Source organism: Protopterus annectens, chromosome 1.part1, assembly GCF_019279795.1.
Source record: "Protopterus annectens isolate FY-2018-M chromosome 1.part1, PAN1.0, whole genome shotgun sequence".
Lineage (NCBI taxonomy): Eukaryota > Metazoa > Chordata > Ceratodontiformes > Protopteridae > Protopterus > Protopterus annectens.
Window position 1 is genome coordinate 170,846,562 of NC_056726.1, and position 26,564 is coordinate 170,873,125.

Consider the following 26,564-nt stretch of genomic DNA (forward strand, 5'->3'; position numbering starts at 1 on the left):
AGTGTCTTTAAACCAGGCAATCCACCTACCTACCTTCTTTCCCAACCCACAAAACAGAGGGGAAAGAATGCTGCATTCCTTGGATGTACATAGACAGTTACGCTACTACCTGGACAGAACAAAAAGTAGCAGGAAAACTGACCAGCTTTTTGTAGCCTATGCAACAGGAAGGGAAGGAAAAGCTATTTCTAAACAGACAATCTCCAAATGGATAGGAAATTGCATACGATTCTGTTACTCCTTCCATGGAAAACCAATTCCACAGAACATAAGGCCTCATTCTACAAGGGCAACAGCCACTACCACAGCCTTCTTACGAGGAGTGGCAACCAAGGACATTATTGAGGCGGCTACTTGGACCTCCGTGCATACATTTGCCAAGCATTATAACTTACCTTTGTACTCCAGATCCCGAGCAGGGTTTGCCTCTGCTGTGCTGCAAGGGATCCTAACCACACCATAATCTATTTTTTCCCTCCTCCCTTAGTTGGCTATGGTATTCTACCCAGTTGTTATGACTGCAGATGCATCCATGAAGGACATAGTACAGTTTTGTACCTACCATAAATGTAGATGTCCGAACTGGATAGCATCTGCAGTCAGGATTACCTCCCTCCTTCCCTCTGTGGTACTCCTAGGTATTTACCCTCCTAATAGCTAGCTAGTGGGGGGAGTCTCTTATGGTGTATTTGTTTGTATATATGTACATACATGCTTATTTTCTGAGTTTGCCTTCTATCCTTTTGGAAACATTGGCATTTATCCAAAAATTAGCCTTCCAGGAAGGGCAACTGGCATCTGGGGCAAGAAACACTGAAGAAAATGGCGTTGGCTGATGCCTTTATACCCGGAGACCAGCAGAGATGACGTCGGGTGAAGTGCGACATCAGCCGAAGCCGGACCCGGACTTTGGAATCCGGCCGACTGAAGGGCTGCCTGACAGGACAACCCAGTTGTTATGACTGCAGATGCTATCCAGTTCGGACATCTACATTTATGGTAGGTACAAAACTGTACTTTTTTTGGTATTTATAAAAATCCCTCCTGTTCAAATTCTTTTACATCACATTCCTGCTCCATGTTTATTTTTTCTTGGTTGCTTTCACTTCCCAGCTGTAAGTGTTGCTTTTATCAGTGCCAGTGTCATTCTTACATTATCTGAAAACATTTAACCATTTGTAATTGTGCTTTCAGTTGTTTTTATGATGAGCTATACAGTCATCCTCATCATCATTTGGCATGGTTGTTTTCTGGAGGAGGATCTTTAGCCATAGCCTAATGTGTTAAGTAAATATCTTACTGGAATAAAGGCAAAGTAAAACAGTGCTGTTCTGCAGTTAGGAGGCTTTCTTAATGTTGTCTTAGTTTCGATGGTTATTGCTTTTTTCCCCACTTGTTGATAAGTAAGCCCACTGGACACAACTGTCCCTTTATAGGGGCAATCTGTGGACACAGCCTGGTTAAATGCCTTGCTGACTTGCTTGGAAGATGGAAATAATTAAGTCTTGTAACCCCAGGCACTGGAAGCAGCTTGTTGACAGCTCAGAGCCTTAGTCCTCTGTGCTAACTGCCAGACTATTTCATATACTCTCTTTAAGTTCTTAACTGTTTCACATCTTCTTCCATTAGACATCTGTGTTGACTAGGTTCATTCCTATTTATGTCACCAGTTCTAAATTGAACAGTTTTCTTTTTATTTCGAGCATTCTGATTTTGAAAAACAAGTTCATGCTAGACAAGGAAATGAGATATTAACTTCCATGTAAATAGAATGACAGTATTGTGAGTCACAGGCATCTTGCGCAGCTTCGGGAACCTGACTACTGTCACTTTTTGCTTGAGGTGCCCCGATTTGTATTGTTCTGTGACCTGCTGTAAGCTATGCAGTGGTTGTACATTTTCAACAAAATGAAGTAGCCAAAAGGCTTTTACGTGATGACAGGACTGTTGCCCACACTTGGCCTGAGGTGTCAAAGCTGTGACTATAAACCTGGATCTGTTAACTGACAGCTCTTGCTTAAGAGAACTTTTAACAGATGTGCAGATTTCTACTACTATTCAGTCTCTGCAATGAGAAGATGCTTTTTTTTGTCCTGAATGTTGGAGAAATGTTCATTTTTTTCGTAAATGTATTTTACTTTGATAATTTGTCATGTTACCTCTGTGCTTACAATAAAGGATGGTATAAAATGGATGCAACTCTTTTCTTGAGCTTATATTACTACGAGATTTTTCTTTCACTGAGGCACATATTATTTCATGTTTTACTTTTTCATATCTCTGTTGTTGTGCTTCTACCCGATTTGTAACATATTGTCACTTCATCAAAACCTTAATCCTTAAACATAAATTAGTAGATGTTCTTCGTGTTTCACTGTTGCAGTCATTACATTTGGGTAATCTGCTGGCAGGTTGCCCTCAATCGGCCTGAATTCTAAAGTCTTGGGTCCTGCGTCGGTTGCTGTCTTCTCTTCCATGACGTCAGGTCATCAGGGGTATAAAACATGCAGCCAACGCCATTTTCTTCAGTCTTTCTTGCCGAGCGGTGCCCGAAGCAGAAGCATTTCGCAAGTGCCGGTCGGCCGACTACTGAAATATTCGAGTTTGAGTTTCAGAACCGAAGTCCTCACTAAAGCTAAGTACCCCATTGGGGAAACTTTTTTCTTGCTTTTTACCGATGTCAGAAAAAGTTAATAATTGTGTTACTTGTGGGAAGCAAATACCTCATAAGGATTTCCATTTATACTGCATTCCTTGCCTAGGCCCTGATCACAACATGCCTGGCTGTCAGTTTTGTGCTAGATTTAACCAGTGCACTATTAAACGTCTGTATATTTTTGCATCAAAGTATTTTGGAAACAAACTACCCAGAAATGTCATCGGATAGCAGTCCGACTACCGGAGTACATAAAAAACGCAAAGAAAAGGACAGAGAAAGTCAGTAGAGATCCAAAACCGATGATGAAGCTTCTCCTAAGCCAGTCACCAGTTCGCCGGTACTCAGTGAGGTGATTTTGCAGCCCCTGATTCCCGCTACCTTCGAGTCGCAGGCCTCTACCAACACCTATGTGGAGTCCGGCATGCCGCAAGATACTCAAGGTATTGGACTGACGGATGTAGCTCCTTCGGATGAGTCCGGAGCTGCTGAGCATGCACTGGCTTCTGAGGGTGTATTCAGACCTCAACATTTGTATATCAAACTGACAACAGCTGCAAAACCAAAGACAAAAGCAACTCCTAAAACTAAAAAAACAACACATGAGCCACATGCACAGGCCTCTATGCCTAAAAGACAGATGATCAAAATGGCTGAAGACCTTATTACCTTGATCAGGAGTACCCATCCCCCTCCAGATAAGAGGCCTAGGCAAGACACTGATTATGAATCTGCAGATCAGGTTTCTATTTCTTCTGATTCCTCTTCTGATCAGGAATTATCTATACCTCCCTATGAGGATTCTGATGCTGAGGAGTGTATTCCATCTGCATCTCCTGCTGAGGATTATTCATTTGGAGAAACCTTGCATACTTTGAGGGAGCATTTTCACTGGGAGAGTCAAGACTTCTCAGAATCAAAAAAGAGGCTCAGGGATTTCCTTCTCCTTCAGCACAAGCCTTTAGCCATTCCCCCTGTTTTAGACATTGTGGATGATGTGTTTTCGGAGTCAAGCTTGACTTCTGGCTCCTTACCTCTGGCTCCCAGTAAGCCTGACAGATATTACAGGGTCCCTGACTCTCATAAATTTTTATTTAGAAACCCTGCTGCTGATCCTGAAACTATTTCACAGGGTCCAAAGGGAGTTAAGGCCTCAACAGCAAAAAATCCTACCCCCTCTGACAGAGATTCAAGGGCACTAGAAAAGGTTTATACATTTGCAACCTTGGTAATCAGAGCCTTAAACTGTCAATTCCATATGCTTAAGTACCAACATGTTATCGGATTGTTGAAACAGAAAATTATGTTGATTTCAGAATGTGCAGAAAATAAAGAATTGCAGGAATTATTGCATGCAGCTGAACAAGTTGGAAAGCATACTTTGCAATGTGGTTTTGATTCCTTAGAGGCCTCCTGCAGGGCCGCAGTTACTGGATCTGTGATTAGGAGGCATGCCTGGTTAAAGGAACAAAATTTGCCTAATCATGTTAAAGCTAAATTGCTAGATGCACCTTTACAGCATGATTCCCTGTTTGGCATTAAGGCAGAAGAGGCTTTAAAGAAAATGGAAGACAAAGCTATGTCTATGCAAACTGTCAAAGACTTCTTACAAGTGCAGCCACCAAGGTTCAGTAGACACTGGCCTACAAAAAAATGGTCCTTTCCTGTGTCAGACAGAGCTCACAGGGGCAAATCCAGACGCTCTAAGGGTTCCAGATACCAGGCACAAGATTCATACAGGTCAAAGCAATGGGTCGCTTCCACCTCCAAATCTGGAGGAGATAAAGTGCAAACCTACAGAAAGCAATCCCAATGACTTCCCTCTTCCTAAACCAAGCACTTATCTTTTGGCAGCACCCATAGGGGGAAAATTAGCACTTTTTGCTCAAAATTGGCAGTTAATAACCCAGGACAAGTGGGTACTAAACATCGTATCACAGGGATACGGATTCCATTTCCACACTGTGCCAATGGCAAATGGTTGGCCAGATCTGCCAAAAAATCAGTGGGCAGAGACACAGAAACAGGTTATGTCCCTCATGGATATGGGGGCCATTCAGACAGTACCAGAACAGGAAAAATGACAAGGTTTTTACTCAGGACTGTTCTTGGTACCCAGAAAGGACAAGGCCTGGCGGCCAGTACTGGATTTATCGATTTTGAACACATACCTGGACATTCCAAAATTCAAAATGCTGACTTTGCAGCAGCTTCTGCCCGTGCTGGGCAAGAATGCTTGGCTGGTGACTTTAGACCTAAAAGAGGCATATCTGCATGTCCCAATAAGACAATCGTGCAGAAGATATTCAAGGCTGGCTTAATGCATTACCAATTCTTTGCACTGCCCTTTGGCTTACCTACTGCGCCCAGGGTCTTTACAAAGTGCCTGGCACCAGTAATTGCATTTTGCAGACAAAGAAGTATACAAATATGTCCTTACTTGGATGACTGTCTCATTCAAGCAGAGAACAAGGACACTCTTCTTCGACGCCTGGCGTTTGTGAAAAGGCTTCTAACATGCCTAGGGTACACAATAAACGAAAAGAAATCACAACTGGTACCCTCTCAAAAGATAACATTCCTGGGTGCAAGCTTTGATACAAATGCACAGATGGCTTACCTCACGCCAGACAAGCAAAGGCAACTGACTGCTTACTTCAAACTGATGGCAACAAAAACCCAGTCTTCTGCAAGGCAAATTCTGCAGGCTCTGGGCTTCATGGCATCCTGCATCCTACTAATTACATATGCAAGACTGCATATGAGGAAACTTCAATGGTACCTAAAACGTTTTTTGGAGTCAACATTCACAAAGTCTGGAAACAATGATTCCTCTCATTCCTTGCCTGCAGCAGGAGTTTCTATGGTGGGCAAATGCATGTCACCAAAACATGGGACTGCCCTTCACTCTACCCCCTGCCAGCCAAACCTTAACAGACTCATCAGATTATGCCTGGGGGGCCCACATGGCAGGAAGATGCATTCAGGGCTTATGGACACCAAAATAAATGCATCTACATATCAACCAGAAAAAGATGCTAGCTGTTCAAAATGCCTTAACAGCCTTCAAGGACTTACTTCATCCAGGACAACTACTGATAAAGACTGACAACACCACAGTCATGTGGTATATAAACAAGCAAGGGGGCGCACACTCATACCCCCTTTGCAGATTAGCCATGGCACTGCGGGACACCGCTTTGACCTACCAAATACATCTTCAAGCTCAATTCCTGCCAGGAAAACAAAACACTCTGGCAGACAATTTAAGCAGAAACCTTATGGATTCTCACGAGTGGAAACTAAATCCACAAGTTTTCAGCATGATAACAGAGAAATGGGAGAGCCCAGACATAGATCTATTTGCCTCTCCTCAAAATTATCAATTGAAAAGATTCTGCACAAGGACTTATCACAGACAAGCATGGAAAGTGGACGCCCTATCCTTCAGTTGGAAAAACCTATCAGTTTGCGCCTTCCCTCCTCTGCCTCTGCTACCCAAGGTCCTCCTAAAAGTCAGACAGGAGAAGCCAAGGATGATATTAATTGCCCCGGACTGGCCCCGCCAATACTGGTACCCAATCCTAAGGAACTTGGCTCAATACCCAGCTTGGACCTTGCCTCAAAGACCACAACTACTGTCCCAGCAAAACAATCAGATCCTGCACAATCAACTCCAGACTCTGAACCTGGCAGCATGGCTAATCATGTAGTCATACAAACAACACCTCTCAATAAAGCTGTGATGGATGCCATTTTGGAAGCCAGAAGGCCTAGTACTAGAAAATCTTATGCTGACAAATGGAAGAGATTCTGTGCTTGGAATCAAGCACAACGAGCTGATACAGCAGAACCAAATATTCCTCAGATATTACGATACCTAACTGAGATGCTGGACAAAGGCTCATCTTTCTCATCAGTCAAAATCCATGCCTCTGCCATTTCGGCTCATTACATACAGGGCCACCAATCTTTTCTCATGCTTTACTAAAGCAGTGTCTTAGAAGAGCCAAAATGTAAGGCCTCCTAGAAGATCACCATTACCTGCATGGGACCTCATTTATGTGTTGAAAAAGCTCACCGTGCCTCCATTTGAACCAGCTGCTACCGCTGATCTAAAGTTCTTATCATGGAAAACAGCTCTGCTACTAGCAATTACTTCAGCAAGAAGAGTTTCACAGCTACAGGCCCTCAAAGCTGTAGAGCCTTTTATCATATTTTACCCAGACAGGGTGTTTCTGAGGACAAACCCTACTTTTATGCCCAAGGTGGATTCCAGTGTGGCCCTTAACCAAACAATTCGTCTGCCAACTTTTTATCCAAATCTGCAGAACAAGGGGGAGAGAATTCTGCATTCCTTGGACATACACAGACAGCTAAGATTCTACTTAAGCAGGACAAAAGCTCTAAGAAAAAATGAGCAATTACTAGTGTCATATGGTGCAAGATCAGAAGGAAAGGCAATTTCAAAGCAGACAATTTCAAAGTGGATAAGCCACTGGATCCGTTTCTGCTACTTACACCATGGTAAACCTGTGTCCAAGGGCATTCGGCCTCATTCCACCAGAGCTGCAGCTACTTCAGCATCCTTTCTCAGAGGAGTACCAAACAAAGACATTCTAGTGGCTGCCACGGAGTTCTGTTCACACCTTTACAAAGCATTACCATGTGCCTCTCTACTCTACTCTAAGTCCAGGGCAGGCTTTGCCACTGCAGTGCTGCAGGGCCTTATGGCCGCACCTAATGATGTTTAGCTCCAGTCTCCCAACCATAGATTTGGGACTCTACCCAAATGTAATGACTGCAACAGTGAAACACGAAGAACATAGTACAGTTGTGTACACTTAAATGTAGATGTTCGAGTGTATTCACTGTCGCAGTCCAGGTTACCCTCCCGCCATCCCCCTGTCATTCTGAAGTTTATCTTTCCTTGTCTATCTTCTACAACCTATGTGGTGTATTTACTTGTAGATGAAGGTAAAGTTTATATTGTTGCATGTGCGTATATATATATATATATATATATATCTCCCTAAGCTCGATATTCTATCTTTCAGTCTGCCTATCTCCCTGCTAATAGTGCTGGTACTGCTCCAGTACTCTGCCTGACCTCTCAGCTCCACCTCGCCCCTCTCGACCTTACCTCCTACTGCTTGTTTTCTACCTACTCCTGCATACCTATTTCTATTCCTCTGGTCTACTTTGGTCTCCTGTCTTTCTCTTCCTTCCATATACTGTTTGCTCCTGCCATACCTACCAGCATTTCTGATTGTCTCCGCTCTCCACCTCTGTTGTGTACCTGCTCCGTTAAGCCCTCACGGGCTCACTCCGCTCCCCTCCCTACCCCCAATTCTCACCCACCCCCCGGGGTCCTAACCTTATAGTACTGTTAGCCACTCCCCTATCCCTCACTTCCAATCCTTCTCCTTCCCGCTCAAACTTCCTCCCATCCACACACACCCCACCTCTACAACACACTCCCACTGTATTTTTCCCATTCCTCCTCTCTACATCTTTTACTTATCTATCTCACTTTAATCCTTACCACTTTACTGTCCACTCTTCCCTATTCCTATTATACTTTTATATCTACTCTACAGTAGAATACCCCTTTTACAACCTGCCTCCCATACACTCTATTGCCTTCTCTAACTTCTCAAACTCATCTTACCATGGCTCCCTACCTGCCTAGCCAGCATTTACTGTCATTCCTGCTACTCTCCACCCTATGCTCAATCTATCTCCTATCCTCTTACAAGATATCACTTGATACTCCATCCCTCCTTCCACATAAACACACCTCTACATTCATCACTCCACTTATCTCTTATCCTTTTACTTCATCAACCCCCAATTATCAACTACCAAAATTCCACAGACTTAGACATCTCAACTATGTCTTGACAACTTATAACAAAAATAAAATTCTAACCTTACATAGACTGTACCTGGTTATCAAATGTAGCAGTCCTACCCTTCAAGATGGTGATATCCACCCTAACCCTGGCCCTTCACTCTCTTCCCCCACAGTATATACGCCCAAAACCAATAATAGCTTCTTAATCGGACATCTTAATACCCAAAGCTTAAACAACAAAGTACCATACCTACATGCCCTCCTTCACATACACTCATTTGATATTCTATGCCTCTCAGAAACCTGGCTAAAACCTAGCACTAAAGACACTGAAATTATTCCCCAAGGCTATAACATAGTAAGACTCTATCGTCCCAAAAGAAAAGGTGGTGGTGTTGCTATTCTTTTTAAAAACCACCTAAATATCACTAGCCTTCCACCCCTATCATCTCAAGATAGCAAGATAGAATCCATCATTATCAAACTCCAATTAAATTCCAAAAAATCCATATATATCATCTGTATGTACTTGCCTCCTGGTAACAATATTCCAATACTCGAAGATTATCTTAGTTGCATATCAACTACTTATCCACAGGAAACCATCATTCTAGGAGACCTGAACATAGACTGGAATAGCATTAATGCAGGCAATCCTTCATCCCATATTAACCTTCACGACTTCACCCAAACCATTACCTTGACTACTAGGCTCAATAAACACACTAATCGAGAAAGTATTTTAGACTGGATACTTATAAACAGACCAAAAACTAATTACAAAGTAGGAACCTTGCCAGACGATGTTAGTGACCACTCCTTAACTTTTATAACAAGAGAAAAAACTGACTGTCCAAATCCCCACATTACTAGAAAAATACGTACCATCAAACATTTTAATCCTGACCTATTTCAAGCCGAACTCAGCGCATGTAACTGGAACCCATTAAAAACACTCCCTCTTGAAGATGCAGTACTACATTTTAACAAAATATTTTTATCCATTCTTGACACACATGCACCGGAACGTGCTATTAGAATGAAATCCAATACAGCCCCTTGGCTCTCCCATGAAACCAAAAATCTTATTCTCACTAAGAATAAAGTCTGGGCTAGCTGGAGATCCCACAGAAATAAAACAGATCTCCTACTCTTCAGACAGCATAGAAATCTAACTAAAAAAGCAGTTATAGCCGATAAAAAGAAATTCTATATTGACCTACAACAAACCCATCTTAACAATTCTAAACTTTTCTGGTCCTCAATCAATAAACTCCTCTCACCAGGAACTTCCAAAACACCTTCCCCTCTAAATGCAGACCCTGATACCCCACAACAGACTGCAGATGCTCTTAACTCATTCTTCACTGAAACTATTCAAGCACTAGCTAAACAACTTAATGCCAACAACTTCTGTCCTCTGAGTAAACTAACAACTCCTCTTTTAACTTTTCTCTACAACCTATCTCCACATCATATATTCACAGACTTCTTCTCAAGCTAAAACCATGCACCCCCTCTGCTGATAAACTCCCTTCCCTTTTTCTTCAAAAGGCTGCTAAGGTTGTTGCATATCCTATATCTATTCTTATAAATAGGACAATTAGTGAAGGAATCATCCCCGAAGTATGGAAGGTATCTCATATAATCCCTCTTCACAAAGGTGGAAACTCAACTGACTACTCCAACTATAGGCCTATTGCTCTCCTCTCACCTCTGTCCAAAATTATGGAAAAGTGTATCCACCTTCAACTCGTACAATATCTCTCAAAGCATAACATAATAGCAAACTGCCAACATGGCTTTAGACCACATCACAGTACTACCACTGCCCTACTTTCTTTTGTAGAGACTATAAACCAGAACCAAAACAACAACTTACTCTCTTCTGCCCTCTTCATTGACCTCTCCAAAGCATTCGATATGGTAAACCACCCCTTATTACTTAATACTCTCGAATCCATCTCATTTGATCCCCCAGCTATTAAATGGTTTAAATCTTACCTCACTGACAGACAACAAGCTGTTCTCTGGGATAATCACATCTCATCTCTCCTGCCTGTTTCCATTGGGGTTCCTCAAGGCTCTATCCTCGGCCCACTTCTTTTCTCCCTCTTCATTAATGATCTTCAGACAATAATCCCTCAAGCAACCTGCATTCAATATGCAGATGATTCAACACTCATTTGCTCAGCTCCATCTACCCCAGAACTAATCTCTCTCACCCAAAAGTATTCAGTACAGTAGAAACATGGTTCTCTAGTCGCTTCCTCTTACTAAATGCCAAAACCAAACTTCTTCTTTTTTCTCCCACATCTAGAACCTCCCCCTTAGATTTCTCCATCTCTTCAAACAGCGCCACTGTTATCTTACCCGACACTTCAACTAAATTGTTAGGTATTACAATCGACAATAAACTCTCTTTCGACCTACACATTAACAACTCCATAAAGTTAGTTAACAGAAAGATAGGATCCTTATATCGAATCAGACCTTTTCTTACACCACCTACCAGAACAAGGATTGCTCACTCTCATCTTATTTCAACTCTTCTATATGCTGCCTATCTTCACTAACCTCAAAAACCAGCCTTAGCAAACTGGCAACCTGTTATAATAACATTGCCCGCTTTGCTACTGGTAATCCCTATAGAACTCATCACTGCCTCAACTTACAACTTCTAGGCTGGCCTGAGTTTCAAAACTATCTTTTAATCCATCAACTCTGCATTGCCCATAAAATACTATACCAACCTAATAATACCCCCATACTCTCACAACTCATAACCCCTTATAAAAATCTCAACTCTCTCCGCTCATCCAGCAAACTTCTGACAAGTTCAACAAAGTCAAATAATAATGCTGGTGACTCTCTATTTACCAATGCTATTGGGACAAAATGGAATTTGTTACCCACTAGCATAACAAAGATAACTTCATTGCCCCTTTTCAAACAGAACATTAAAATGCATTTCCAAAATCACTGGCTTTGCTCCTGTAATAAACCTGATTAGTCAATCTCTATTACTACCTAATAAAACCATTTCTCTTCTCCTTTCTACTCTGCTTGCTTTCTGTCTTTCTTTTCTCTTCCCCTTACTTCTCTACCTGCTATTCTGCAGTGCATCCACTCTTATTTTCACCACTTTCTATTCCCACCTTCTTTATTTCTCCTTACCCTCGCTCCTTTCTATATTAATCCAATCAGTATTTTTCCAACTTGTTAATTGAGAATTGAACTGTATGGAGTGTTTATAGTAACTAACTCTTGTAGTAGTTTTTTTATACATAAGAGTGTTATCTTTTATTTTTAATGTTTGCTTGCTAACTCTATTACTAACTCTTAGATTTTCATTATAATGAGTACTGCTATTACATTTTTGTATGACAATTTGTGTTTGTATGTAAATTCTTTCATCTCTGAATGTATCTCATTCTGTGGAGCTTTTCTCCCCGGGCCTCTACTGAAAATGGAAATTTCTCCAGCTAGACTAGCCCGGTCAACAAATGTAAAATAAAATAAAATAATATATATATCATTTTGCTAATTTTTTGGGGGCACCTGACATCGGGGGCAAGAAAAACTGATGAAAATGGCATCGGCTGCATGTTTTATACCCCTGACGACGTCATGGAAGAGAAGACAGCAACCGACGCAGGACCCATGACTTTGGAATTCAGGCCGACTGAGGGCAACCTGCCAGCAGATTACCAAAATGCAACAGTGAATAGACTCTAACGTCTACATTTATGGTAAGTGTACACAACTGTACTTTACTCTTGTGCATAAGCCTAAAACACTGAGATCTGTAAAGATATTGTATTTATAAAAATTTATACTTTGAAAACTGGATCACTGTTTAAAAAAAATTTGATCAGCTGTGTGCACCAACATTATTTCTCTAACCCTCTGCAAGAAAAGGAATATTAAAAAGATCCACAGTAGTGTGTGTGTGTGTGTGTGTGTGTGTGTGTGTGTGTGTGTAGCAGCAGCTAAAATCAGCAAAACTGAAGACTACCTGTGCAAGATGGTAGACCATAAGTTTAAGCAGGATTTACTTAAGATAGTCTGTACTGCTTTACAGATTTGAAGTAGTTGACTTCATTTGATCATCAAACCGTGGGATGTTGGATCCGGACCAGATCTGAGACTGCAGCTTCACCAGCATCTGAGCCAAGCTCCAAGCTCCTCCCCTTACCCATAACACCCCTTCATCTCCTTCCTTCCCCCAGATCTCGTTTGCTGCGGCTTTGCCAAGCAGCATGGTCTTAGAGCTCCAGGCCTGGTAGGTACGTTTTCTGCTTTTTTGTGGGTGTTAAAGTTGCTGTAGGTGTAGGCAGGTTTCTTCTGCCCTTTGCCTTCCCTCCCCTTCATTTCGCATCGTGTTTTCCGTTAAAAAAAAAAAAAAAAAAAAAAAGTTTTTCTGTGTTGTAGTAGAGTAGGCCTTATCTCCCTCCTTGCGAGTGAGTTGTGTGCGAGTGTTTGGGTTGGGTAGTTTTCAAGTTTTGTTATATCGTACCTTCTTTGTTGGCATGGCAGATCAGCAGGCCAAGCTGGTCTTTAGAAAGTGCACAGTGTGTGGCCATAAGTTGTCCTTGGCGGATGACAACAATCTGTGTTTGGGGGCAGCCCATCTTTCTTCAGACCGCCCTATTTGTGCGGGGTTCAACTCCAGGGCCCAAAAGGATCGTAGGGCAAAATTGATCCTCAAGGGACTTCTCCCTGCTATGGAGGCAACTTCCTCTACTTCTGTCGCGGTCATGGCAGTGACCGCTCCATCTACTTCAGCCACTGTCTCTTCCTCTCCCTCCCAGGCTGGGATTCAACCTCCTGGACATACGCCTGTGGATAGGGAATCTAGAAAAGAGAGGAGCAAGGACAGAGAGAGAAAGAGAGAGACAAAGGGAGAAAGAAATCCGCAGACCGGTCGGATCCGGTGGGTCCTCCTCCTAAACAAACAAGTCTTTTCCAGGCTAGCATCTCCTTGGCTCCGATCGAGCGAGATTTTTGCTAGAGCTGGAGGAGCTTAGACCCCATTCTAGGCCCTCCATACATCGACCCTCCCGGTTGGCGTCAGTGGCCTCGTTGCGGTCCACCAGAAGTTTATCTGAAGCAGACATGGACAAAATGATGCAAAGGTTTATTCGTGCCCAGATTCAGATTGGGGTCTTGCCTGCCCCCTTTCCGTCTGGAAGGGGGCTGCTCGCTTCAATTTTTTTGCCCCGATAGCTCCTTCTCTCGTCTGATGCCGGCCATTACCTTGAGCGTGTCGGATCAGACTTGTTCTGACCCGAGTGACTCTCTGAGCCTAAGCCTGGGCGTCGGATCCGAGGGGTTGGGTCTTTCTCCTTTGGCTTCGATGTTGTCAGGTCAAGACCTACCCTTCGGTATCTCAGCTCCGATCCCCATGGCAGATCCGGGGAGAGCAGCTTCCTTATTAGTTTCTCAGAAGGCTCGCTCCCCCTTGGCTTTTGACGTGGTGGAAAGGGTTCTCTCCAGAGGATCGAGGCCCCTGGCCATCTCATCGGATTCTGGCTCGACTCCCTTGCCTCTGGGTGCATCCTCAGCCATTTTGCCCATGCAGGGACAGCCCGTGCTTGATTAGCCCCAGACTGCTTCCCTCGAGGAACCACAGGTAGTTTGCGAGCCCTCTCCGGAGAGTCCCACCGAAGAGATTCCTGTCAAATGAACATGCAAAAGGAGGCAGCTGGACTCCTCTCCAGAGTCCCTCAATGAGGGTATGTATTTGGAGGAAGGGGAAGGTTCCCCCAGATCACCCCCCGACAATGTCTCCTTTGGAGACATCCTGGAAATCCTGCACCAACGGGGGGTGGGGGGGGGTTGGTCCACCCCAAGCCTTCCTTGAACGGGTCGATGTCCCTGGAGGCCTTTAACACAGGCCTGTCTACCTCCTTGCTGGCCATCCCCCCCGCGGATCCCTTGGTGGACTTATTACCACCAGGGGTTGGAAGGAGCTGGACGCCATGGAGCCAATCCCCAAGCACCCCGATAGAATCCTGAGCCCTCCAGTAGACAGACCTAGTTGGAGCAAGGGGTCCCCAGTGGATGCCATGGTGGTAGCAGCTGCCACTAAGAAAGAACTAGCCCAGGAAAGTTCTACGGTCCATCTCCCTGACCGACAGTCCAGGTTCATGGATTGTCTGGGAATGCGGACATCTTCAGCCACCTTTTCTATAAGGGCGCTGAATTATTTGGCCCATGTAAGTACTCTACAGCGAGACCTGGTCAAGGAGTTCATTGAGTCGCCCCCGGAGTCCATGTCACCGGATAAATGCACATTCTCTTTACCAATGGCCACTCTCAAAGTGGTTACTAATATGTTCATGCGCGTACATTCACATGCTACTATAGGAGCAGCAAGGGCGGCTGGGTCTGCCATTGCCATGAGGCGACACACCTGGCTTAGGCTTTGTCGATTCACAGAACCCTTTAAGGCATCTTTTGCGAATGCCCCTTACGATGGTTCTTCCTTGTTTGGCAAGGTGGTTCATGAGACGTTGTTCCAGAGTGAGAAGGACGGGAAGACACTGTCTGCTATCGGGATCCGCTTCTCTAACCCCCAAAGATCCTTTTCCAGGAATCAGAGGGGGCAAAAGAAGATGTGGTTGCAGAAGTCTCAGTATTCCTGGGACATTCAGGACTCACCTTCCCCTAGAGGCAGAGGGGGTCAGGGCAAACACCAGCCCAGAGGCAGGAGGGGTCCAAGAAATTTTGGGTTTCGAGAACTTTCTCGGACAGGCCCGCGCAGCATCCCTGAGGGGTTGTCCGACTGCTCTGGAGGCAGTCGGGGGGGTTACCTTTCTATGCATCTGACGGCATGGGAGTCCATATCATTAGACCGTTGGGTGCTTCAAATAATGTCCAGAGGTTATACCATCCCCTTTGTGACTCCTCCCGTTCCCCCAAAACACCTCCCGGACGTTCCACCCACTCAAAGAGAGGCAGCAGCACTTGAAATAGAAAAGTTGCTAAGGAAATGAGTCGTCCAGCCTGTCCCCCCAAAATCAGTCCAGGTCAGGCATCTATTCCAGGTTCTTTTTAGTTCCAAAAATGATGGGAGACCTAAGGCCTATCCTGGACCTTTCCACTCCTGTCAGTTGCCAAAGAGAAGTTCTGGATGGTCACTCCACAATCCATCCTGCCTTACCTGCAGTAGAACGACTGGATGTGCTCAATAGATCTCCAGGACGCATACTACCACATCAAAATGCACAGACGCTCCAGGAGGTTCCTCTGCTTTTGGCTAGGGGCCAATCACTATCCATTCTGAGCCCTACCCTTCAGTCTCACCACAGTCCCCAGGGTGTTCACCAAGGTCATGGCAGTAGTAGCGGCTCACCTGAGACTTCAGGTGATACAGGTCTACCTGTACCTGGACGATTGGCTCCTTGCCTACTCCCACCAGGCGTCTACTTTGTCAGGCCAGAGACTATTTCTTGAAGCTGTCCGACTTGCTGGGAATTTCAATCAACATATCCAAGTCTTCTCTAGACCCAGTTCAGGTCTTTTGGAGTGCAGATATATACGTTACAGTCCAAGGTCTTTCCAACTCCAGAGAGAGTCCAAAACTTATGACTTTGTGTTTGTGATCCTTCAGTCTTATCTTCCTGCAGCCCTGGCGGTTTTAAGAGCCCTAGGTTCCATGGCAGCCACCATTTATCTTCTCCCCTGTGCTCATCTTTATATGTGGGTTCTGCAGTGGGCACTAGCAGTCCAATGGTCTTTATTGGATCTGCCATTGACACATCAATTCATGTAAGCAACACATGCAGGAAAACCCTTATCTGGTGGATGTGCTCCCTGGAGCTAGTTGAGGGATGAACATTTATTGCAGCCCCTCCTCAAGCCACAGTGACCACGGACACCTCCCAACTAGGGTGGTGAGAGCATTGCTCGGGCAGGACAATCCAAGGCTTGTGGTCCCTGAACAAGACCAAATTGCATGTCAATGTTCTAGAGATGAGGGTGGTCTTATTAACGTTGCAGGCCCTTCATGCCTTTCTTTCTGTGGGAACTATTGCAGTTCAGACAGACAACATGTCAGTGGTCTGGTACAGCAACAAGCAGGGAGGAACCAGATCTTTACCCCCTTTGTAGCAGGGCCATGAGAGTGTGGGAATGGGTGATCTCCACCTGCCGGTGTTCATCGTGTTTCACTATTGCAGTCATTACACTTGGGTTATCTTGCTGGCAGGCTGTCTGCAGTCGGCCCGAGTTCCAAAGTCTTGGTCCGGTGTTGGTTGCTGTCGCCTCTTCCCTGACGTCAGTGCGCCAGGAAGTATAAAAGATGCAACCAACGCCATTTTCTTCAGTCTTGCCGCACAGTGCCCGAAGCAAAAGCAGTTCACAAGTGCCGTTTGGCCGACTCCTGAGATTTTCAAAATTGAGTTTCAGAACGAAGTCTTCAATAAAGCTAAGTACCCCGTTGGGGAAACTTTTTCTTGCTCCAGACCGATGTCAGTAAAAGTTAATAATTGTATTTCTTGTGGGAAGCAAATACCTCATAAAGACTTTCACTCTTACTGTATTCCTTGCCTAGGCCCTGACCACGACATTGCCAGTTGTCGGTTTTGTGCTAGAATCAATAAACGCACTGTTAAAAGTCGGTTTGATTTTACTTTACATTATTTTGGCCGAAGGTTTAATTACATAATGCCGTTGGAACAACCAACGACCGGAATTTATAAAGAAACGCAAAGACAACGAAAAGGACATGCATCTGAGATCCAAAACCGACGAAGCCTCTTCTAGGCCAGTCGCCAGTTCTCAGTGAGGCGCTTTTGCAGCCCCTGACACCTGCTACCTCAGAGCCACAGGCCGTAACCAACAGCCACGTGGAGACATCGAGGCCTGTGGAAACTCAAGGTATTGGGCCTACGGAAACTATTCCTCAGATGGGTCCGGAGCCGCTGAGCAGGCGTCTGCTTCTGAGGGTGTTTTCAGACCTATACAACTTACAATTAAGCCCACTACAGCAGCGAAGGCAAAGTCAAAAACACCATTAAAGACAAGGAAACAAGTACAGCATTCTCCTGAACAGTCATCCATGCCAAAGAAACAGATGCTTAAAATGACCGAAGACCTAATTACTTTAATCAGGGGTTCCCATCCCCCTCCTGACAAAAGGCCTAGGCAAGACACTGACTACGATTTCTCTGACCAGATTTCTATTTCGTCTGATTCCTCTTCTGATCAGGTATATTCTCTCCCTCCCTATGAGGACTCTGATGCAGAAGAGTCTATACCTTCAGACCCTCCACCTGAGGATTATTCTTTTGGGTAATCCCTGCACACCATGAGGGAGCATTTCCATTGGGAGAGCCAGGATTATTCAGAATCCAAGAAAAGGCTCAGAGACTGTCTTTTATTGGCCTCAGCACAAGGCCCCTGGCTACACCTGTGCTTGATTATGTTGATGGTGTTTTCTCTGAATCCAGTCTCTTTACCCCCTGCACCAGTCAAGCCAGACAGGTACTACAGAGTCCCTGACTCTTATAAATTTCTTTACAAAAACCCCGCTGCACATCCAGAAACTATTTCTCAGGGTCCTAAAGGGGTTAAGGCTTCCACTGCTAAAAATCCTGTCCCCTCGGATAGGGATTCTAGAGCTCTGGACAGATGGGGGAAAAAAGTTTACACTTCTGCTACTTTAGCTGTAAGGGCTTTAAATTGCCAGTTTCACATGCTTAAATATCAACAGTACCTCATGTCATTGTTAAAACAGAAAATGGTTTCAAATTCAGAAAGCCCTGACAGTAAGGAAATGCAGGATTTATTGCATGCAGCTGAACAAGTGGGAGAGCATACTCTGCAATGTGATTTTGATTCATTAGAGGCTTCTTGTAGAGCCGCAGTTACAGGCTCTGTTATTCAAAGGCATGCTTGGTTGAAAGAACAAAGTTTACCTGACCATGTTAAAGTAAAATTATTGGATGCTCCACTACAGCATGATATTTTGTTTGGTGTTAAGGCAGAAGAGGTGTTAAAGAAAATTGAGGATAAAGCAAAATCAATGCAGACAGTAAAGGATTTCTTACAGGTTCAACCACCTAGATTTAGCAGAAACTGACCTTCAAAAAATTGGTCCTTTCCGGTGTCAGACAGGCCACAAAGAGGCAGATACAGACGCCCAAGAGGCAGATCTCAGCCCCAAGGCTCCTACAGACCTAAACAATGGGGTGCTTCAGCCCCCAAAGGAGGGGAAGACAAATCACAACCTTATTGGAAACAGTCCCATTTACTTCCCTGTACAGATGCCAAGCACTTACCTTTTGGCAGCACCCCTAGGGGGAAAGCTAGTACTTTTCTCAATAAATTGGCACATAATCACCCAGGACAAATGGGTACTGAGTATTGTTTCTCAAGGTTACAGGTTCCACTTTCACACACTTCCAAAATCAAAAGGTATGCCGGACCTGCCACAAAACCAATGGGCAGAGGCACCAAAACAGATTGCTGCTCTTATGGACATGGGAGCTATTCAAAGAGTTCCACAGCAAGAACAGGGACAAGGATTTTACTCAAGACTTTTCTTAGTACCCAGAAAGGACAAAGCCTGGAGACCAATACTGGACCTGTCAATCCTAAATACTTTCCTGGATGTTCCAAAATTCAAAGTGTTAACACTACAGCAACTTCTACCCATGCTGGGCAAGAAGGCTTGGCTATTTGCTTTGGACCTCAAGGAGGCATACCTGCATGTCCCAGTCAGACAATCTTGCAGAAGATACCTCAGATTCATAGCAGGCTCAATGCATTACCAATTCTCTGCACTGCCCTTTGGCTTATATACTGCGCCCAGGGTCTTCACAAAATGCATTTTGCAGACAAAAAGGAATTGAAATATATCCCTACTTGGACGACTGTCTTATTCAAGCAAAGAGCAAGGACATTCTTCTAAAGCATCTGGCATTTGTAAAACGATTTGCCCAGGGTACACAGTAAACCGAAAAGAAATAAAAACTAGTGCCCTCTCAAGAGATAATATTCCTTGGTGCAAGTTTAAATACAACTGCCCAGATGGCTTATCTCACGCCAGACAAACAAAGGCAACTGACTCATTACTTTCAAATGATGGCAACAAAAACCCAGCTCCCTGCAAGAAAAATTCTGCAGGCCCTGGGCTTCATGGCATCCTGCATTCTACTGATTCCATATGCAAAGCTGCATATGAGGAAACTACAATGGTATCTAAAAAGTGTTTGGACTCAACATTGTCACAGCCTGGAGAACATAACTTTAATTCCCTGCCTACAACAGGAGTTTCGATGGTGGTCCCAGGCCTATTACCACAACAAGGGACAGCCTTTCACCTTACCCACAGCCAGGCAGACCATCACAACGGATGCATCGGATTATGCCTGGGGGGCACATATGGCAGGAAAATTTATTTAGGGCACGTGGCCCAAGGAGCAAATGCATCTTCACATCAATCAGAAAGAGATGCTAGCTGTACAGAATGCCCTGACAGCTTTCAAGGACCTACTACATCCAGGACAACTACTAATAAAGACGGACAATACCTCAGTTATGTGGTACATAAGCAAGCAGGGGGGGACACATTCCTACCCCCTATGCAGGCAAGCCATGACTTTGTGGAACACAGCACTGACCTATCAAGTACATCTGCAGGCACAATTCCTGCCAGGAACAAAAAATACACTGGCAGATGAACTAAACAGAAATCTCACGGATCCTCACGAATGGAAACTAAATCCACAGGTGTTCAGCATGATAGCAAGGAAATGGGGATGCCCAGACATAGATCTTTTTGCCTCCCCTCACAATTGCCAAATACAGATGCCTCTTCTTACCACGGTGCTCCTAAAAGTCAGACAAGAAAGGCCAAAAATTATCCTGATTGCCCCAGACCGGCCACGCCAGCACTGGTACCCAATCCTAAAGAGCTTGTCTCAAGGCCCAGCTTGGCCTCTACCTCAAATTCCTCATCATCTGATTCAACAAAACAATCAGATTCTGCACAGTCAACTCAGAACCTTAAATCTGGCAGCATGGCAGATAATGTAGCCACTCAGACTGCACATCTCTCTAAAGCTGTTATGGATGTCATTTTAGCAGCCAGGAGGCCCAGCACTAGGCAATCTTATGCAGAAAAATGGAAGAGATTCTGTGCTTGGAACCAGGCACAAGGGCTCAAACCACTTGTTCCATATATTCCTCAGATTTTACAATACCCAACTGAGATGCTGGACAAAGGCCTATCTTTCTCATCAATTAAAATCCATGCCTCTGCCATTTCAGCTCATTACAATACGGAACCTCCTATTTTTTCACATCATCTACTACGACAGTACCTCAGAGGGGCAAAAAACATAAGACCCCCAAGGAGAGCACCAGTACCAACTTGGGATCTCAATTTTCCTTTAGAAAAACTCACACTGCCTCCTTTTGAACCAGCCAGCACAGCTGATCTAAAATTCTTATCATGGAAAACTACTCTGCTCCTAGCAATAACTTCAGCAAGAAGAGTCTCAGAGTTACAGGCATTAGTGGCTGTGGAACCTTTCATCATTTTTCATCAGGACAGGGTTTCTCTTGGAACAAACCCAACATTCATGCCAAAAGTGGTTTCCAGTGTGGCCCTGAACCAAACCATTCATTTACCAACTTTCTACCCAAATCCCCAGAATAAAGGGGAGAGACTTCTGCAATCTTTGGATGTACACAGACAGCTACAATTCTACTTGAACAAAACAAAAGCTTTCAGAAAAATTGAGCAACTGTTTGTAGCCTATGCTGCAGGATCACAAGGAAAGCTTATTACAAAGCAGACAATTTCAAAATGGATAGGACACTGCATCCGCTTCTGTTATGCACAACATGGCAAATCAGTGCCTAAGGGCATTAGGCCACATTCTACCAGAGCAGCAGCCACTTCAGCAGCCTTTCTCAGAGGAGTACCAACCAAAGACATTTTAGAAGCTGCAACCTGGAGCTCAGTGCACACTTTCACCAAGCACTACCACTTACCTCTCTACTCTAAATCCAGAGCAGGCTTTGCCACTGCAGTCCTGCAGGGCCTGGTAGCCTCTCCAAATCCAATTTAGACCCAGCTGCCCAACCTCAGCTTTGGGATTCAACCCAAGTGTAATGACTGCAACAGTGAAACACGATGAACATAGTGCAGTTGTGTACCTACCATAAATGTAGATGTTAGAGTGTATTCACTGTTGCAGTCCAGGTTACCCACCCACCATCCCCCTTTTCATTGCTGGGACTTTTCTGTACTTCTCAACTCTATACAACCTATGTGGTGTATTTGCTTGTAGATGAAGGAAATTTTTATATTAGTACATGCATATTTTTTGGCATAATTTTATTTTTCCAGCCTTCCTATCTGGGGGCACCTGACATCTGGGGCAAGAAAAAATGAAGAAAATGGCGTCTGTTGCATCTTTTATACCCCTGGCGCACGGACGTCAGGGAAGAGGCGACAGCAACTGACGCCAGACCAAGACTTTGGAACTCGGGCCGACTGCGGGTAGCCTGCCAGCAGGATAACCCAAGTGTAATGACTGCAACAGTGAATACACTCGAACATCTATATTTATGGTAGGTACACAACTGTACTTTTTCTGGTAGCAATGCACATTCCGGGTCGATCCAACATCCTGGCGGACAAACTGAGCAGGACTATTCTAATGCCTTACGAGTGGTCTCTGAACCCTTCTGCAGCAGAGCAGATTTTCCTTGAGTGGGGTTAACCTTGCTGCGATCTCTTTGCATCTCCTTTCAACGTGAAGTGCAGCGAGTTCTTCGCTCTGATCCTCCCACAGGGGGATTCCCCCAGGGATGCTCTGGTTCATGCTTGGCTTTCTGGTCTTCTTTGCTTATCCCCCTTTACCTCTCATGACAGAAATTCTCCAGAAAACTCGCTGGTTGGGGAGCAGAGTCATCCTCATTGCCCCATTCTGGCCTCGCCAAGTCTGGTTTCCCTTTCTTTGCTCTCATCTTGGATCCAATACCAGATCTCAATTCGCACCCCTCGTGGGTCCCTCATCCAGACCTGGGCAGTCTGAAGCTCACTGCTTGGCTGCTCCAGTTCCCTTGATTGCTAGGACTCCCAGTCTGTCTTTCCTGGTCAAGACTGTTCTGGTGGCAGCTCATAAATAGTCTACCAGAAAAATATACTGCAGGAAGTGGAAGCATTTTTCTGTCTAGGCTTTTCAGAGGGATTTGGACACTTTCACAGCTCCTGTTCCAGCAGTCCTTGAGTTCTTGGCATACATTTTCCAGCAGGGTGCCAGCTCATCTACAGTAAAAGTTCAACTGGCTGCCATTTCCAATTTCCACGTAGGTGAGAACATGGCTTCTTTAGCTTCCTCCAGACTTTGCAAAACCTTTATTAGAGGTACCTTTCTTTTAATACCCCCGGTTAAAGATCCTACCTCTCCTTGGGACCTTACCCTACCCTAGTTTTGCAAGCTTTGGTTGCTCCACCCTTTGAGTCTGCTGTTTCTGTGGATTTAAAATTTTTATCCTGAAAGACAGCTTTTCTAGTGGCTATTACCTCTGCTAGGAGAGTGTCAGAACTCCAGGCACTATCCGTCAAACCTCCATATGTGATTTTTCATAAAGACAGGGTTACACTTCATATTAATCCCTCTTTTCTGCCTTAAGTGGCCTCGGAAACAAATATCAATCAATCAATTTACCTGTTTTCTTTCCAAATTTTCAGAACAGGGGTGAATATAAATTACATTTATTAGAAGTGCATGGACGGCTACATTTTTACTTGCACATGACTAAAGCCCAGACTAAAGCAAGTCTGATCAGTTGTTTGTGTTTTTTGCTACACCCTTTCTGGGTAAACCAGTTTCTAAGGTAACCATTGCCAGATGGATTTCCCTTTGCACCCTTCAGGTTTACAAAGAAAAAGGTATGTCCCTTCCGGGTAGGATAAATGCCCATTCTACCAGGTTCATGGCTACATCAGCTTCCTCTTGGTCTAGAGTGTCTTTGGATGATATTTGTTTGGCAGCTATTTGGTCCTCATCTCACACCTTCATTTCTCATTATAAATTGGACATGGATTCCAGGGGGAGAGCATCCTTTGCCTCCGCGTTGCTCCAAAATATCCTTCCATGAGGGCCACCCAAGGTTTTGGTCACTGGGGAATCTGTCCCACAAGTTGATGATCAAATGAAGTCAAACTACTTCAGATAAAGAAGTTATTTACTCAGCCGTCCGTCCCTCCTACACCTGACCTTCTCATTATGTTTTCTGCATTGGCAGGCAGGAGAGTGCACCTTTGCGGCTCTCCTGTTTTTCTTTGTTAGTGAAGGTTATTGGATCGGTTTCATGTGATTGGGATAGCAAACTCTATCTAAGGGAAGGAAGGAGATGGAGGGGTATTATGGGTGAGGGGAGGAGCTTGGAGCTCGGATCAGATGCCGGTGAAGCTGCCGTCTCATATTTGGTCTGGATCCGGCATCCCACAGGTTGATGACAAATGAAGTCTAACTACTCAGATGGAATGTTATGGTGAGTACATAACTTCTTTTTTTCTGAGTAACAAGTAGCTCTTAACTGTAATCCTTTCTTTTATCACAAAATTGCACATTTCATGAGTTACTGTGCAGAGTTTTAGGTAGACTCATTGACGCTGCTTAAATTCAGTACTGTAAGAAGTATTTATATCCTTAAGCAAGCTTTAATCTTGTGCTTTCCTTCTTTTTAGAAAGTCAGATTTCAAAGAGACCAACAAGTACTAGTGATGTTTCTGTCACTAAGAGATCAGCTGAAAGCACTGCACAGGTAGGCACCTCTTTCTCAGACAACAACTTACTGGCAGTTTTATGATAGTATTATAATCCACAGAAGAAATCTGTAGCTTAGTTATTTGTAAGACAAATTGTGTGTCTTTACATTATTGTACAGTTAAGACATGTATATGACTTTAAATGCTTTCATTCTTTTTCATTTGGTGTCACCACTGGGGTTTGTCAGAAGATTTAACAGTAAAATCTCCCCTACCATTGGAAACATTTTTAGAACTGTATGCCATAGTTTAGTATTTAGTTGTTTGGGTAAAAGTGCTTAATATATTTAAGATGCACATTTTGCTGCTAAATAATGTTTTGTATTTTTTTCTTTGTTATGTAGGTACAGGTTTTATTTAATCACATAGTATTGTTAGAATTTGTCCTTTGGAACTGTTTCTATATTGAAAAAGTCTTTGAAATTCAAAGTGGCTGTGGTGTATCACTGCAGCAGTGCTAGACCATTTTTGTTTTGGTAATAATCTGTCTGGTACATATAAAAGGCTGTAATATGATTTTTTTAAGTAAATTCTATACCATATACTACATTTTATATAATTTTTGTATTTTTATCTGTGGATTATAATATTGGAAATTGTTTTTTTTTTAAATATTTGTCATAGTTGAAGAAGAGGTTTATTCATTAAATATGTAAAAGCATATAGTAAACAACAGATACAGGTTAACATTTGAAAAAAAATCTAAACATACACTGTTTTTGCTGTCATTCTTTTTCTTTTATTTGAATGGGTCTGCTCTTGATGACCTTTATTATTTAGCTGCCTCTGTTGTTTACCCCCTTAAATTAGTACTTTTATAAGTGTGCAGCTTTAGTCATTATTCTGTGTTAAACATTGCGTATGTCATCATAGTAACCTGGTAAAAATCAGGAGGAGATAGATGAATTGTCTCTGAAGTTAAATTTATTGAATGCATTTAAATGTTATGATATTAAAAACACTTAAAAAGATTCACAAGTTAAACCAATTGCTAGGGTAGTATGGAAAACTAATTTTTATTAAAGAAGTGTGGATATTGAATATAGTATAGTCTTGCAGAGTGTTTATCAAGTTATTTCTCTAAATGTTTTGAATGACATATAATGCCATGGTTTATGTAGTGTAGGGAAGTTATTTGTTTTTGAAGAGTAACATATAAATGCCACCTGCTTTTTATGTCAAATAAGTTTCCAAAATATTATGTATTGCTCCGCACTTCACAGCTTTCAGAACAAAATATGTTGCACGGTGTGCCGTATACCTGTGGCATATTTGATGGCACAGCATTGGTAAATTGTTTTGACAACCAGATAAAACAAGAGGAAACAAGATCAGATCCTGAAGAGATAATGGACAACACCCATAAAGTTAACTTCCATGAGGATAGTTTGTTTGTATGTGAGGAGGAAGAGGAGGAAGAAGATTCAAAGAGCATTAAAAATACCCATAAACAAACAGGATGGGCAGCAAACCTTCTAAGGCAGTGGCTAACAAAAAATGGAAAGGATTCAAGTTTTGAAATGTTGCCTGTGAATGAACTTAATGAAGTCCTGAAAGAGTTTTATTTTACAGTAAGAAACCATGATGGAAACACATACAGTGTTGCTAGCTACAAGTCTATGCGTGCTGGTTTAAATAGGCATATTAAAATGCCTCCTTATGCTCGTCCCATTTGCCTGATGAAAGATAAAGAATTTTCAGGTGCAAATACAGTCTTCATAAGTGTTCTCAAAAGGCTAAGATTACAAGGAAAAGATGAAATCCATCACCACCCCCCACTTACGGCAGATGACCTGAGGCAAATCAAGATGTCTGGTATTTTGGGACTGCACAATCCAGAAGCACTTATCAACAAAGTTTGGTTTGATGTCCAACTCCATTTTGCAAAGCGAGGAAGAGAAATTTTAAGAGACCTTGCTCCAGATGCATTTATCATTGAAAAGGACAGAAACGGACGCCGATATGCTATGTTTAGGTACCCAGGCAGAGGGAGGAATGCTGAAGATCCCCTTAAAATGGGGAAAATGTATGATATGCCTGGAGATCCCAACTGCCCTGTTTTGTCTCTTGAGCTTTATTTATCTAAACTGCCTCCTGAACCACCTGCATTTTACCTCCATCCATTAAAGCTTACACCAGAACAAATGTATGAGCAGCCTGTTTGGTACAAACGTGAACCAATGGGTGTTAACTACTTGGGGAGTATGATGCCCAGGCTTAGTGTGGCTGCAAAACTTTCAAAAAGGTAT

At 43.5% G+C, this 26,564-nt stretch overlaps 1 protein-coding gene across 5 annotated transcripts in view; it reads left to right on the plus strand.

Annotated features, from left to right (window-relative positions):
- Positions 1 to 26,564, plus strand: part of LOC122804204 (activating transcription factor 7 interacting protein) — a 758,747-nt gene that overhangs the window by 533,449 nt on the left and 198,734 nt on the right. For all 5 annotated transcript variants that reach the window (XM_044073945.1, XM_044073934.1, XM_044073906.1 and 2 more), the window contains one exon: positions 24,235 to 24,311. In XM_044073945.1, coding sequence (XP_043929880.1) covers positions 24,235 to 24,311 — 77 coding nt within the window. The remainder of the gene's footprint in view (positions 1 to 24,234; positions 24,312 to 26,564) is intronic.